The sequence below is a fragment of the Lissotriton vulgaris genome, chromosome 5 (genome assembly GCF_964263255.1).
Source record: "Lissotriton vulgaris chromosome 5, aLisVul1.2, whole genome shotgun sequence".
NCBI lineage: Eukaryota > Metazoa > Chordata > Amphibia > Caudata > Salamandridae > Lissotriton > Lissotriton vulgaris.
Window position 1 is genome coordinate 2,012,216,067 of NC_141693.1, and position 15,646 is coordinate 2,012,231,712.

At 50.4% G+C, this 15,646-nt stretch overlaps 1 protein-coding gene across 2 annotated transcripts in view; it reads right to left on the minus strand.

Moving 5' to 3' along the window:
- Nucleotides 1–15,646, minus strand: part of GPR107 (G protein-coupled receptor 107) — a 230,880-nt gene that overhangs the window by 132,383 nt on the left and 82,851 nt on the right. For both annotated transcript variants that reach the window (XM_086924821.1, XM_086924820.1), the window contains exon 9: nucleotides 5,316–5,449. In XM_086924821.1, coding sequence (XP_086780947.1) covers nucleotides 5,316–5,449 — 134 coding nt within the window. The remainder of the gene's footprint in view (nucleotides 1–5,315; nucleotides 5,450–15,646) is intronic.

Consider the following 15,646-nt stretch of genomic DNA (forward strand, 5'->3'; position numbering starts at 1 on the left):
TATATAAAAACACAGTGCTCCTAGACAGATTCGGGAGCACAGTTTGGCATTGGACAAACGTTTGCACAAGTTATTGTTAACGACAAGTAATCAGTCACGGTGGAGGCTTATGTGCGAGCTCTGTTGTATTCCCTAAAGATTTAGCTGTGGACCGCATTATAGCAACTCATGACTCATCGTGCAATTAACAGTGAAGAAACGCACTTTAGCTGTTGTAACACCCTGCAGGGAAGATTCCAGAATGTATGGTGGCAGTACTTTCATCATCCCGATAAGCACGAGGAAGGCACTTTAGCACAATGCCTTCGGTTAGATTTGGACCATGCTAATCCCCGATTAACTGCACTTTCAGAGTTTTACTCCGTGCTTAATTTGAGCTGGTTAGTGCTCCGTACCTTCACTTAATTCTCAACACTAGCACTAATGGGCAAAGATGAGGGCGAACCACAGGAGCAGGGCTCTGCTACCGGCCAGGGGGGGCCCTCTGAGGGCGAGGAGTCCTGGGCACAGCGCCGGGCATCCCTCAGAGCAGGACGGGCTCTCCGACGAGGGCTGCTTTCAAGAGCTCATAGTACTTCTGCGCCTCTCCGGAGCCGTGCAGCCCCTCTGTCCCAGGGTGAGCTCTGTCAGGACGTCCCCCTGAAGTTCAGAAGGGCCCGCGCCGCCGCCATCAGCCCTATCCGTCTCCTGGAAAGCGCAGCGTTTCCATTGCAAATCCATTGCCTCCTGTAACAAAATGCTCCAGTGACACAAATTCTTCAAGGCCACCCCGAAGAGACTGCTCCGGGCTTAGCTAAAAACAAGCACATCAGGGACAACAAAGAGGTGCGCACTGCAGGGTTAATGTATTTGAGGTCAAGTCAGAGGCTGCGCTAAACGCAGGGTAGGTACTGTTACCAAATTTCTTTAACTCATTAAACAATAAGCGTGCCTGTGAGTTAGCACTCACCCACGCAGTGGAACGCGTACTTGAAATGTTTGGCAGCTTTTCTCTCAGTGGAAAACTATTAGAAACTGTCCTAGAATCCCTAGCAGCTGTTCTTTTCGCATCACTCCCAGATTTGCTCAGAGTAACTGTTGCCAGACGAGCACCTCAGAAACTTTCAATGCTATGTAAATACAGGGCAGATATTAGGTAGCAACCCACCTCTTATAGAGGCACCGCGGATACTTGGTTTATGTATCGTTTAAAGGAAGAATCCACCAGCAAAACGGGGGTGAAGCAAGCTGCCCGGTCAAATACGGGGAACATCCCCACAGAGGAAGCCTAGGAGAGCAGGCCTCGTTCTGTCTTAGCTCCAGCTGTGATGGCTGACTCGTGCTTCAGCGATGTGGCGCTGCGGGTGTCCGTGGAGTCGCTGCAGGTGGCTCCCGGGTTGATGGCAGCCGCCGTGGGAGTGGTGCTCGGAGTCGTCGCGGGGGCCCTGCTCTGCTTCTTCATGTTCCTGCCCCGCTTAAAAAAGGTAGCGTGCTCCCCAGCCGGGACTGACTTTACAGTTTAAATAATCTCCGCATTCTTACCCCTCTCAGATCGCTTCCATTTGACAGATTGTATGCCAGTGGAAACCACATAGTAGATCGTGTCATTAATGTTTATGCGCTCTTGTTTCTTATTTTATTCCTCTCTCTTTGTTAGTAGGAGCCACTCTTCTAGATTGCTTTATTAAAGTGCATATTTATAGATTTGATAATCTGTGCACATCATTTTAGTTGATTTTAATTTAGCAATACAAAGATTGACAAATCAAACTTTGTCAACAGATGAAAATTCGGGAGTGCAGCACAGCGCTCCTTGAATTGCAGCATTTCATAGACTTCGAAACAACTGAGTAATAACAACAGTAAAATAGCTCCCACCTTGAACCATATCTTAAATAGCACCAAGGGACACTGCCCATACTCCCTAGAACAGTTTCCTATACCCTTTCGTCGTCCTTCCTTTCACTTATCCATCCACACATCGGTTCTCACTTTCACCCTTTATTGATCCACATTTGCATGCTTCCTTCATTGTCCATCCACTCGTCGGTATATGCATGCATCCATTTATCTTTTTAGCCATTGATCTAGTCACTAGCCCATCACCTGTCCTTCCACCAATTCTCAATTCACTCTGCTACTCATTGCTCCATCTATTACTCCAATTGGTTCATTCTAAAGTCCATCCATCCTTCCACCCCTCACCATTTCTTCCTTCTTTGTTTCGAAGTTTCCTTCCTTCTTTCACTCTTCCTTTCCCCTTCTATTCTTGTCTTTCTTTCTGCCCATATTACTTTTTCCTCCTGTGTAGATAGCTTTTTTTGTAGGTGGCTCTATGTGTGGGTGGCTCTGTGTGTATAAATACAATAGGTCATGCATGTGCGAGCGATTAAGCTATTGGCATTGTAAATGACAATGCCATTTATTTATGAAAAAAAGTCATAAGCAATGCCAATAGCTCTACCTTTAATAATGCCGAGACCATTGCATTGTAAATGCTTGTTTACACTACCATTCACGTAAATAGGTCCCTACACTCCCTAACACATATCACTATCCTCATCACATCACATAGCCTATTGTCAAAAATATAAGTGCTCCCGCATCACTCGTAGGTCGAAGCACGCCCCGCCCCGTAGAGGGACGGGAAGACCCCAATGATGGGAGAATGACACTATGGGATTCATAGTGTGTGAGGGGTATTTTAAAAACACAGTGCCCTCATTCTGCCACCAGCAGAGATGCCTAATTTTCACATTGCAGCGTATTCATGAGGGTCATGGAGACCTGCCACATCTTTCTCACCACAATTGGAAATCGCAGGCGAGGCTGAACAGTATAGGAAAACATCCTTGACAAGCTCATCCTTGTGGTATTGCCCATTGACTGAGTGGTAAAAAAAAAAATTCTTTATTGTGTAGTTAATAAAAACCATTACAATATGAGATGCAACATTGATTTAAGATGGATCGGAGAAAGCACTTTCTTATAGAACAATAAAACGAAATTGACTGAGTGTGGAAACCTGGAGACAAAGTCTTTCGAAGGCGGGAATTTCCCACCAGTAGAAGCATCTGTGGAGGACTTGCAGGTTGAGTTCCATTCAATGACTTGTTGATGCATTCTGCTCAACAGGTTCACAAAGTAATTCTAGACCACCACTTGGTGGTCCGCCAGGAGATGGATGTTGTAGATGGCTGGAGCAAACAGCAGGTGGAGGGGATGGTTGAGAATATGTATGTTTTATATTGCGGTCCTCTTGTCTCCATCCTTACAAGTATTAACTTTCCCCGGACTAATGAATAGAAGGCTTTGAGGGCTAGGTGAACAGCCACAACCGCTAGATAGTTGATGTCTCTCCGTTGATAAAGGTGGGTCCTGGTGCCTTTGCTACATTTTGCCGAGATGTCCGCCATCCAATAAGCGATACACTGGTGATAAAGGTCACCTATAGGAGAGGGTTTAAGAAAAGCCTACGTAGCAAACGTTTGCTGATCTTCCACCTCTGCAGAAAGCACTGCATGGTGGCCTTAACAATAGATCTTCCCTCTGGCTGAGACCAATTACTCGTGAAGCACTATTGGAGAAGCTGCATGTGCAATCTGACATGCAGTATAATTGCTATGCTATAAAGAGGCCAATATACCCGTTAGCTATTGATAGAAGTTATCCTTGAAATCTAACCCGGTTAATAACCACCTTCGTGCCATTGGTGCGAGGGCACCAGTTCAATTGCACCCTTTAGGAGAAGCGCACGGACCTCTTGCCAGAGAGTAAAGCGGACTGAAATTGCTTCCTCCCAGAGAGTGGACATCTCAATCTTCCACAAAAGATGCTGTGCGATTCTGGCGTGGGTGTTGAAACTCGGAAGGCAACTTAACCAGACCAACCCCTGCCCTTGTTGCCATTACTGCTGTAACGTCTCCTGGAGTATCCTTTGCCTTCCTGGGACTCATAAAAGCCTTTTTGGTTGCGATGATGGGAATGTAGTCTAATGGTGTGAGCTTGGTCCCACCTTTAGACTGCTGTCAGTGAAAGGAGATTCTTAGTGTAGCAGATTGTAGGGCACCCATGTACTTTGCAATCTCGGTTTTCTTCTGGATCTTCTCTAACATTTTGTCTACTTGGGGACAAAAGAAATGGTCCCCATAAAATGGGATGTTAAGGTGTTGCTGGACCTCTTGTTTAAAACAAGAGGCGCAACCTCACGTATGGTCGCAGAGCAGGATCCTCGTGTTACAATAACAAAAATCACTATCGACAGCGTCCAATGTGCAACTGATATTAACATCGGAAATTCTTTCTGTCGACCACTACCTCCTCACCCCTCTTTTTGGGAGTCCCTGGGTGCTGCAGTACTACAGTCACAATTTCCTCCCATTTGAACCCATCGTACCTCAACAACCACACTCAACTGGCAATTCGCCACTGTCATTGCACCAACCTCAACACACTCACCAGCAGAATCAAGTTGCTGGCTCTCTGTATCTGGGGACAGGCATTCACTGTTTCCCGGTTAGAAACAAGCTTCTCTGCTGTGTCAACCACTAAGGAGTCAGGTGGGACTTGTCCTCATGTGTGTAAAAAAAAAATGCTCATAGGGAGAGGCTTTTTTCAACCCTTAGCATGACCACTTCGGCTCTGACCAAGTCCCTAAAGTCATCAGTAGTCAAATTTAGAATGACTTTAAGCAATGGAAGGACTGGCTAGTACGCTTTGTCTTCAAGAAAGTTTCCACCAAAAAGTAATTCTTTAGGCATAAGTGTACCTTTTCTCTGAAAGCATGCCACACAGTACCCAGAGAAGCACTGTACTAATGGCAGCAGAGAAGACGCAGACATGTACAAGATGATCACACCACAAGCATGAGACACACAGCTCATGTGGGTCGCTGTTGTAAAGAGCTGAAGGCACGACATGCATGACTTAAAGCCTGAGCAGTGAGGCCTAAGCGACCCAAACTGAAAGACAAGGGTAAAGGGAAGAACAGCACAAAAAAGATCCAAAAATACCCAAAAGTATCAGGGTAAGGACTGTTGTAAGGCATTTGCTGAGCATCAAAGAAAAGGATTATCAAAAACAGTTTTCAAAGGAAAAGAGAGCAGTCAAAGGTACACAGACACATTGATTTAGGTATCTGGTGCATAAACCACACATGAACCACGTGCAGGTGAGCAGAGTTCTGATATTAACAGCTTCAGTAGTCATTTCCGGTCTTATCAGCCCCACCTCTAGTTGGCAGAAACACTCAAACATCGAAAAACGGACCTTGCAAAGATGAAAGCTTGTGGCCATTGGACAAAATGATGACCAAATAATGAAGGATGGAGAAATACCTGCGTGACCGAAGGATGTGAACCCATACGATGCCCGACAACAGAAAGAAGACTGCCATGGAGATGTAGAGCTTGGGAAGAGGTATCTCGCCGGCAGACAGAAAGCTCTCTGGATTCTTCTCAATGATCTCAATCTGTAAAAGAAAGCAATCGTCACACAAGGAGTAGGACACTCACACAGGGAACCGCCTTCATCCCTCTCTCGTCTGGCTCTGCCTGTATACTCTGTATTGCCTCACGCATTTGGAATGAGCTGCCTCTGACTCTTAGACAGGCAAGCTCATTGACCGGTTTTAGGAAGAGTCTGAAAACCTGGCTTTTTCCAAGGAGTGCTTTTTAGATCCCTTTCTAATGACAACTGATCTGGCTTTTTGAGGTCTATTCTACGATCCAAGCGCCAGGATACCCGTAGGGTGGCAGTTTTGTGCTATACAAATTCTTATTCCATTCCATACCACAGGACACAGCATCTTTAAGACTTCTTGGGAGCACACATGCAGACATGACATGACATACGGCTTCAGTGCCTTACGGCCAGCTCTCACTGTGTACAGCTGCACAGACCGCTCATTCACAGATCCATATAACCAAACGTTTCAAATTTGATTACATGTCAATCAGGCAATACAAATATTATTTACAAAAAATAAAAACATGAAATTGCCAATTTAAAAACACATCATTCTTAAGCCCCTAAGTAGACTTTTCCACAATGCTAACAAGCATTTACAATGCAATAGGTCTCACAGCATTAAAGTTTGAGTTATTGGCATTGTGTATGACAATGCGTTGCATAACATTTTTAGCAAACTTTGAATTGGTGAGCAGTGACAGTGTGTGCAAGAGTATGCTGTTCTTGAAAGCAGTGTGGTAGAGAGTGCAGGAATTTGGGTGACGTGAGCAATGTGGATGATGCACCTCACGCACGGGGGTGACGCAGTTATTATTCACACAGCTCTGATGATGCACCTCCGGCACGGGCTCACAGCTGTTATTATTCACACAGCTCTGATGATGCACCTCACGCACGGGCTCACAGCTGTTATTCACACAGCTCTGATGATGGACCTCACGTACGGGGCTGACAGTTATTATTCACACAGCTCTGATGATGCACCTCACGCACGGGCTCACAGCTGTTATTATTCACACAGCTCTGATTATGCACCTCACGTACGGGGCTGATGCAGTTATTATTCACACAGCTCTGATGATGCACCTCACGCACCAGGAGGATGGAGTGCTCATTGAGGGTACAATTGCACACACTTGAACTAGATATTGCCCCACTTGACAAACCGCCTGAAAGTAGTGGTGAAAGGGCAGCCTCAGCCTAGGTAACCATTTGGCAGAAACACCCCCCCCCCCTCAAACCCCCCCAAAAAAACAAATCAAGGTCCCTCAAACCGCTGTGAAAAGGGGAGCTAAATTCCTGGGTCAAACGGTGGCGGCTGGGAGATCTAGGGAAGGAGAACATCCTGGCAGGATGTTTGCCTCAGAGACAGGGGAGAAGGGACTCTTGAACAAGAACAAGGGTTAAAAAAATGAGAAGACATGGTAGTTACAGACACACATTAGAGACGTTCATGCAAAACTATTTTGCATTACATTTTGAATGGGACAGTTAAACCCCAGACACAACTTCAAGATACCAAACTTCAGGGGGAGGAGCTTCGCGGGCAACCAAGATGGCCGCGTAAGCTCGGAGCTCCGCAGACCTTCCGATCCTCCGCAGATATCCGGTCTGAAATCCTGATCCACGAGGGTGGATTTTTGTTGCTGATGGTCTACTGAGGCGAGAACCGTTTTCAGATCACGAATCGGTGCTTCCTACGCTGAGCTACGTCGAGTGGGACTCCGTGCCAGCTCAGTGCCATTGTCTCTCCGGACTCCGTCGCTACGCACGGCCGACCTGCGGAGTGCCTGCTTGTCGTCTCCACCGGTGGGATACTAGTGGCCGCAGTGCGTTCCTGAGACGGCCTCTTACAGTCCGGCCCGGACGAGATCTCCTGCTCACTAGGCTCGGGTTTGCCTGGCATAACCCTTTGTTCTCATCGGCCCTAACATGGCGGGCAGAGGAGACCCCGACAAGACATCGAGCAAAGGCGTCCGCGGCAAAGCACAGTCGCAACAGAACAGGATTGAGCGCTATACCCAGCCGAAGACGCCACCTGTTACCGGACCCTCTGCCAAGAACCTCCCGCCCTCGGGCTCGCCGGACGGCTCTGAGCCTACCCTGGGCGACATCATGGGAGCCATTACTAGTTTCCGGGCGGACATGCAGCAACAACATGAGGTCCTTACACATAAAGTGGACACTATGGCCGTTGACCTGACTCTCATTAGAGCCGACTTGGGAAAGACTAATGATCGAGTAAAAAATCTGGACATTAAGACCTCCAGCCTGACGGCCGATGTCTCAGACCTACAAACAGAGGTCCGGAACCTGCAGAGGACCGCGGAACAATTCTCAAGGCGACTGGAGGACTTTGAGAGTCGTGCCAGGCGGCAGAACGTCCGCATTGTCGGTGTCCCGGAGGGATCGGAGGAGGCGGCGACGGACCTCCTCGTTGAAGAACTGATAAAGACCCATCTGGCACCGCCTGGCCTTAGCAACTTTTTCTCGGTGGAACGAGCTCACCGAGTGCCGGGTGGCCCGCCAAAGTCGGGCGTGGCGCCTAGACCCATCGTGGCTCGTCTGCTCAATTTCCGAGACAGACGCGGTCCTGCAGGCTTCCAGACGGCATGGACCGCTTAAATATCTGAACGCCGACATCCATTTCTATCTGGACTTTACCAGGACAGTACAGCGACAGCGCCAGAGCTACGCCGGGGTGAAACGGAGACTACGGGACTTGGGATACAAATACTCCATGATGTTCCCTGCCAAGCTCCGGATCGAACACGAGGGCCGTGCCCTCTTCTTTGACTTTGCCGAAAATGTGAGCGACTGGCTGGACACTTTGTCGCCGCGCCGGGACGCTCAGGATGAACATGATGGAGGTGCTGCTGGTGGCCCGGACCTATGAGACTTGGCTCTATAGTGGGAGAACCATCGCTTGGTATTTCTGCCTCATGTGACCTTCGGGTATTGTTTTATTTGACCCTGTTGACTTTCCTGTCAGTACATGGAGGGTGGCGGGGGGTGTTCGCGGAGATTCCTTACTCCTCTGGGTCTCTTCTTGTAGAGTAGTTATGGGGCGACAGGCACACTGCTGGTTGGGGGGGCTTTTTAGTCATATGCAGGGGTGCAGGGTGGGGGGTGCAACTATGCAAGTTTATTTGTTTGTTCGTTCTTTTTCTTCCTTTTTCTTGAGGCAATGGATTGTGTGTTTTACTGTTTACTTGATGTCTGAGTTGGCTGGGGTCGGGAGAGGCGGGTTGCTGGACGATGGGGAGTAGGAATTTAAAAGTGATCAGTTGGAATGTTAATGGGCTGGGTGACCGAGTTAGGAGAGGGGTGGTGATCCAACTGATAAAGAGACATATGCCCGATATTGTGCTTCTGCAAGAGACGCATTTGGTAGGGAACTCCTGCAGGGCCCTCAACCGTAAAGGCTACAAAATGGTTGCCCACTCTGGGTTCTCCTCAGGTTCCCGGGGGGCGGGCATCCTGATGCGTGCGTCCTTTCCCCTTGAAATAGACGTCACAGTGCTTGATGAAAGGGGACGCTACGCCGCTGTGGCGGGAAGATGGGAGGGGCATTCCTTAGCGCTACTTTAGGTTTATGTCCCCCCGGGCCGCCAATCCAGCACCTTTCAGGACCTTGGTGGCGCCATCTTGTCCCTGCCTTCGGGCCTCTTGATCCTGGGGGGCGATCTCAATTCAGTCTGCTCTGGCTCCCTGGACCGCCAACCGCCGAGGGACCTCCGTAGTTCCCAAATGTGGCTGCCGGCCTTCCTCGACTCCATGGGGTTGGTGGACAGCTGGCGATTACTACATCCCGCGCTCCGTCAATTTTCCTTCCTCTCGAGTTCCCACGGGAGTCTGTCCCGTATAGATTACGTTCTTACCCTGGCGGCACATTCACCTGCCGTGTCTGAGACCCGTTTTCTGGCACGGGGTATTTCTGACCACTCCCCGTTGTGGGTCTCGTTTGACTTTGGCATCGTCCTGTCTAGCCGTCCGGTGGCGGTGAACCCTTGGTACTTTCGCAATCACAAGACGCGCGCACTCCTAGCCAAGGCCATCGACCTGTATTTCTCTGAAAATGTTGGCTCGGTTGGCTCGGCGGTCACATTGTGGGAGGCGTTCAAGACTGTGTTGCGAGGTGAGGCCCTAGCTCTCATTGCGGAGGCTAGGCGAGTTTGTGATGCCGACCTTGCGCACATTGAAGAAGAGGTCCTGGACCTCGAGTCCCGTTTGGGGCCTCAGCCCGACCCTTCTCTCTTACACGACCTCTCCCTTAAACAATCGGAGTACCATGATCTCGCCACGAATGCTGCCCTAGTTCTGGCTAAGGAACAGCAAGGCCGCATTTATGACGTTGGGGACAAGGCCGGAAAGTTGCTGGCCTGGTTGGACAGGCGTGAAATGGCTAGTCGGGTGGTGCCGGAGATCTTGGGCGAGGACGGCGTGACGGTCACGGACCCAAGTGCCATTGCCGAGTCTTTTGCTGACTACTTCCGGGGTGTCTATACTTCTAGCTCAGACCGCTCCGAGGCTGACTCGGCCGGGTTCCTCTCGACGATTGACCTCCCCTGTCTTTCTGATGAGGAACGTGCCGACATGGATCGGGATATAACCGCGGACGAGATTGCCTTGGCGATCCGTGCCTTGCGGTCGGGTAAAGCGAACGGCCCCAATGGTATACCGATCGAGTTATACAAGATTCGTCCGGACGTGGTTTCTCCTCATCTGAGAACTATGTTCCTGCGGGCTCGAGAGGAGGGTATCCTCCCCTTGGATCAACGACTGGCCACTATTGTGGTTATTCACAAGGAGGGAAAACCGAGAGACGTTTGTAGATCCTACCGTCCTATCTCTCTCCTCAACGCGGAGCCCAAGATCCTAGCTAAATTGCTTGCAAATCGGTTGATCGGAGTCATTAGTGACTTGGTGCACCCGGATCAATCGGGCTTTATTCCCCGCCGTAACACTGCCCTTAACCTGCGACGGCTGCATGGCGTCATGGCCAGAGCTCATACCCTGGAGGAACCGGCGGTACTTGCTTCTCTTGATGCCACGATGGCCTTTGACTCCCTGGAGTGGAGCTACCTTTGGGCGGTGTTGGCAAAGCTTGGGTTTGGACCGGGCTTCCTGGGCTGGGTGCAACTTCTTTATTCGTGCCCAATGGCTGCTGTCGCAGTCAACGGCCGCATGTCAGCGTCCTTCGCGCTTCATCGCGGTACTAGACAGGGCTGTCACCTCTCCTGTTTGCATTGGCCCTGGAGCCACTTGCGGCCATGCTACGCTCGCACCCTGACCTGCATGGTATCACCTGGGCCCCGGGTTTTGAAGACAGGGTCTCCTTATACGCAGACGACATCCTGCTTTATCTTACCTCTCCCTGCAAGTCACTTATTGTAGCATGTGACGTGCTCCGGCTGTTTGGGCGCTACTCGGGCCTGGTCATTAACTGGGCCAAGTCCTCCCTTTACATCCTGAAGGGGGACACGCCGCGCCTCCCTAGGGGTTGCAATATACAACTGGCCGGGCAAGGTTTTAAGTACCTGGGAATCTACATATCGGGTAGTCCGAAGGCGCGATATGACCACAACCTCCTTCCTCCTCTCCAACGACTGCGGAGAGATGTGGATAGTTGGCGCAAGCTTCCGCTTTCTCTCCTGGGCCGGGCGGCATTGTTTAAAATGATGTCCCTGCCTAGGTTCCTGTATGCCTTACAGAATACCCAGGACTTGGTCCCGGCTCGCTACTTCAGAGAGGTTGAGAGCTTGCAACGTGTCCTGCTCTGGGAGGGTCGTCCTCGTGTCGCCATCCAGAAGCTCACATTACCATGGTACGACGGGGGCATCGCTTTGCCGGACGTGCGGCGGTATTACTGGTCCTCTCAACTCACTGCCATCAACCATGGCCTTTACGGCCCCGCGGATGCTCCGGGCTACGCTATGGACAGGTGGCTTCTGCGTGGAGGCAATTACTACCGCGCCCTGTATTCCAGGTCCTTTGATCGGCGCCTCACGGGCCCGACCAAGGCAGCGGTTCACACGTGGCGGACGATTACTAAGATACAGGGCTGGCAGGGCAGACTGACGAGATTCACCCCTTTGTATGATTCTGATATCCTGGGCAAGCTCTGGCACACCAAGGGTTTTGATAAATGGGACCTCATAGGGATCTCCAGGGTGGAAGACATGGTTGCTAAAGGAGAGGTCAAGACCTTCTCCCAACTACAGGCCGAGTATCACTTGGGCGGATCAGAGTTTTTCCGGTACGCCCAACTGAGACACGCGCTAAACGCCGCTAGGCCAGCGGAGGGCGAAATCCCTGAAAGCTCCCCCTTGGAAGACAGGATTTTGGACGGCCATATGCCTGATTGATCAATTTCTTGTAGGACAAAGAAATGGCACTATGTTAGAATCGACCTCCTCCTGCGCTTGCGAGAACAATGGGTAACTGACGGCCTGGAACTGGACGACGAGGACTGGCAGAGTGCTGTTTCTTCCCCTAAGGAGGTCGCCATTTCCTCGCGTCTACGTCTAGTGCAATTCAAGATCCTTCACCGGGTGTATGTCACCGGCCCCCGGCTTGTGCACATGGGCTTCTCGCCTGACTGCTTTTGTCGTCGTGGCTGTGGAGCCCTTGCTACCTTCATGCATATTCTGTGGGAGTGCCCTGTCATTGCCCCTTACTGGGAGAGAATACATCGTGTAATGAGGGAAGTGACCGGAGTTGGGTTGGCGGCAGAGGCGCGGAGGTGCCTCCTCAACATTTGGGAGCCGAATGATTATAACACGGCGCAGACTCGCTGGGCTACACTAGGTAACATGATCGCTAAGCGAGATATAGCGCAGAAATGGGGTTCCACCGCGGCCCCCCTGGTGGTGCAATGGAAAGCCAATATGGATTGGTGTATGCTACGGGAAAAGACGGTGTACGCTGCCAGGGGGAGGCCTCAAACGTGGAACAAGGTGTGGGGGGCCTGGAATGCCTACAGGGGCGATTTGTGCTTACCACCGGAGCCTATTCCCCGCGAGGAACACCTGTCACCGAGACCATTGACACCAGCTGTTTCATACTTACTGTAATTCTCCTGCTTTCCTCCCCCCCCCCCCTTCATCCTATTATCCGTTCTTTTCTTGACTTCTACCTGACCTCCGATGCCTCCGACTGACTCATACACGTCTCTTTTACTCCATTGCCTTTCTAATGCGCCCTTTGGCGTTTCTTTCTTGGTTTGGTTATCTTTATAAAATAATAAAAACAACCTGCAATGTCCTGCTGTAATTTGTTTTGCACTTTCGTCCTCCTGATACTATGCTGCCTTGCCTCCGGGATGTTAGGCTGAATAGCTGTGTGCTTTTATATAATAAAGGTTTTAAAAATGTTATAAAAAAAAAAAAGATACCAAACTTCAATAGCAAAGGAATAGATAGCGCACTAGAGGTGGCTTATGTAGTGGTAGCCTCATTACAATACAGGAGATTAAGGCAACTAAAATACAGGTGTAGGAGTAAATATCTGGAACTGACAGTCTGAGGGCATAGTTACACAAGAGATATGTAGATATTCTAGTGCTGCATGCCGCGGTGACAGGTGCAGCTCGTGTGCACGGGCTACGCCAACTGTCAGATTCTGGGGACGGGGCCACCTGTGCAAACGAACTAAGGGGTGTCCCCTATACTGAGGGGGGTTCTGTCGCTATAGCTTCCCCCCACTCCTCCCTCCCACACACACACGACACTGACTTATTTAAACAGGGAAGGCGTCCTAGTTCTTGCCAGAATAAATGTATTTTCACCATTCTGCCCCAATTCCACCTTTCTCCCGGAGTTCGAACAGCCCATCCACCAACCGTTTCTGATCCTCTGTCTCCCGGTGACAGTGACAAGACGCCTCAGCCCCTTGCCCACTTCTACTGAAGCTGCTGACCCTCAGTGTGTGCGTATTTTGGGTGCAGGCGTCCCCAGGCTATATCCATAGTCTAACAGATGCCATTCCCTCGCCTACAACAACCCCCATAACTCACCCCTCAGCTGGATCTGGGTCTCGCAGATCCCTGCTGTAACTGCCCTACGGAACCGGATTCCCCCTTCGCCTCCACCCACTAACGTAGCTCATCGTTCTAGTTGCCCGTCACATGCTGGTGGCTGTATTCACCACCACATCTTCTGCCACCCACTTCCCACAGTTACTCACCTGCTGCTGGTTGTAGTTGTTCCGCTGCTGCTGCAGAAAGGCGGCCGCAGCCTGGCGCTGTTGCTGCTGCAGCTGTGGACTAGCCGAGGAGCGCCGGTTCTGCGGTGGTGGAACTCATCTGCGGTCCGGAGAAGGGTCCCCCGAAGCCGGCCGGGGCCTGCAGGGCGCTGTGCGGGAAGCTCTGGAAGAAGGCTGCAGGGCTCAGTCCGGCGGAGGAGGAGGGCGGCGGGTAGTAGGCGTCCTGCGACTCCTGCAGCAGTGGACCTCCGCCGTTCCCGGGGTGCTGCATTGGTGGTGGCGAGGAGGTCTGCACAGACCAGGGAGTTCCAAAGCCCGGCAGCGGAGGCGGCGAAGTGTCTGCGGAGGATCCTGCAGCAGGCGCCGGACTGTGCGGCTCCGGCAAGCCACCGAAGGGAGATTCCATGCCGGGGATGCGGGGAGGAGAGGGCGTAGCATGGGCTGGGGGGTTGACCCCCTCGTCAGTGGACAGCAGCAGATTGGCAGGGCCGCCGCTCTTAGGGGAGGAGGCGGGCAGGTACTGAAGCTCTGGCCCGGATTTGCCCAGCTCCTGGGGCTCGGTCTGCGGGGGTGAGGGCTGTGCGGGGGGCGGCGGCCGATAATCCCCTGTCTTGTGAGGTTTCTCGTGGCTCAGCACCTTACCTTAATTGATCTCTGTCCCAGCTCATAATCTAGTCTTCTCTATACAGGAAGAAACACTCTAGGGGGTTGGATGGGAGGTTAAAGAGGTGCGGTGTCAGATTTGAATGGGCATACTACTGTGGCCAGATAAGAGTATTATCTCCCAACGGGAGGCTCCACCTCATCCACTTTAAATAACTGCACATAATCTACTACACTCCCCAAACACCTTTTTGCACACAAACTAAAAGCACACTCTCGCTGCATTAGGAGTCAGAGGCAGGATTCCTGCACCGTACATGGCAGTGCAGGCAATAGCAGAGTACTTGAGCAGAGTGAGCAGGGTTCTCTGACATGTTAGCAGTGGATTTTGAACCGACGCAGAGGAGAGCCCTGCTGTGCTACACAAACGGAGTGTCAATTGCTGTGAGGCGCTTCATGCCCCTGGCACTCCTGCTAGCCAAAAGGTGGATGTCCTGCATGTGGGGTGGTAGCAGCAGGACTGGTTGTGTGACATGTCGTCTTGCAAAGAACCGCAGCAACTCTATACTTAATTAGACCCAGATGCACTAACCCAAGAACATCTGGGCCCCTCTATAGACATACCTGCGGACCGATGACATCAAGCAAGGTTATCTCACCTAGGAGAACAAAAGAGATAGGTACTGACCTATGCGGTTGCTGCAAACCATGTGTTACAGACTCTATTGTGATTCACGAGAGTGACAGTGTGGTGCCACGGCTGGAGAGTTGGTTTAGCCCTGGATGTCTCTGCTCTGCAACAGGGGGTGAGGCTTCATACTTACAAGGCCCAGTGCAAGCTGCAAAAATCCCAATTATATTGAAAACTGTTGTGCTCTGTAAACACTAAACTGCCATGATGCGCTTTCATGTTTCATCTTTCTTCATATTTTAAGTTGTATGCTCTCTTTCGATCTCAGAATCTCGAGAAAAGTTTTTGCAAGAGGATTGGGCTGAAATATATTTACTTCCTCAATATTTTGGTTATTTTCAAAAGAAACCCTATTAAACGGCAGGACTCATGGCCCTTTTTAGGGAATTTTCTATTTCCTCTTTTGCTTGGGTTGTTTTATCCAGAACGGTGTCTTCCTCTACTTTGACATGTCTTTCCTTACTGTATTCTCTATCCACTTCCTTATTTATTTAGATATTCCTAAACTAGTACATAGAATTGATTGCAACCGTACTTGTCAATTTTTTATCACCATTCTTGCAATTACTTATTGTGGTCTCAGTTTGCATCTGGTTATCTTCTTTATGATTTTTGTATATCCTTTTTGCATTTTTGGTTTAGCAGATTCTGATATACCAAGGCTGAAGATTTTTTGTTACCAATTCAATAGGATTCAAA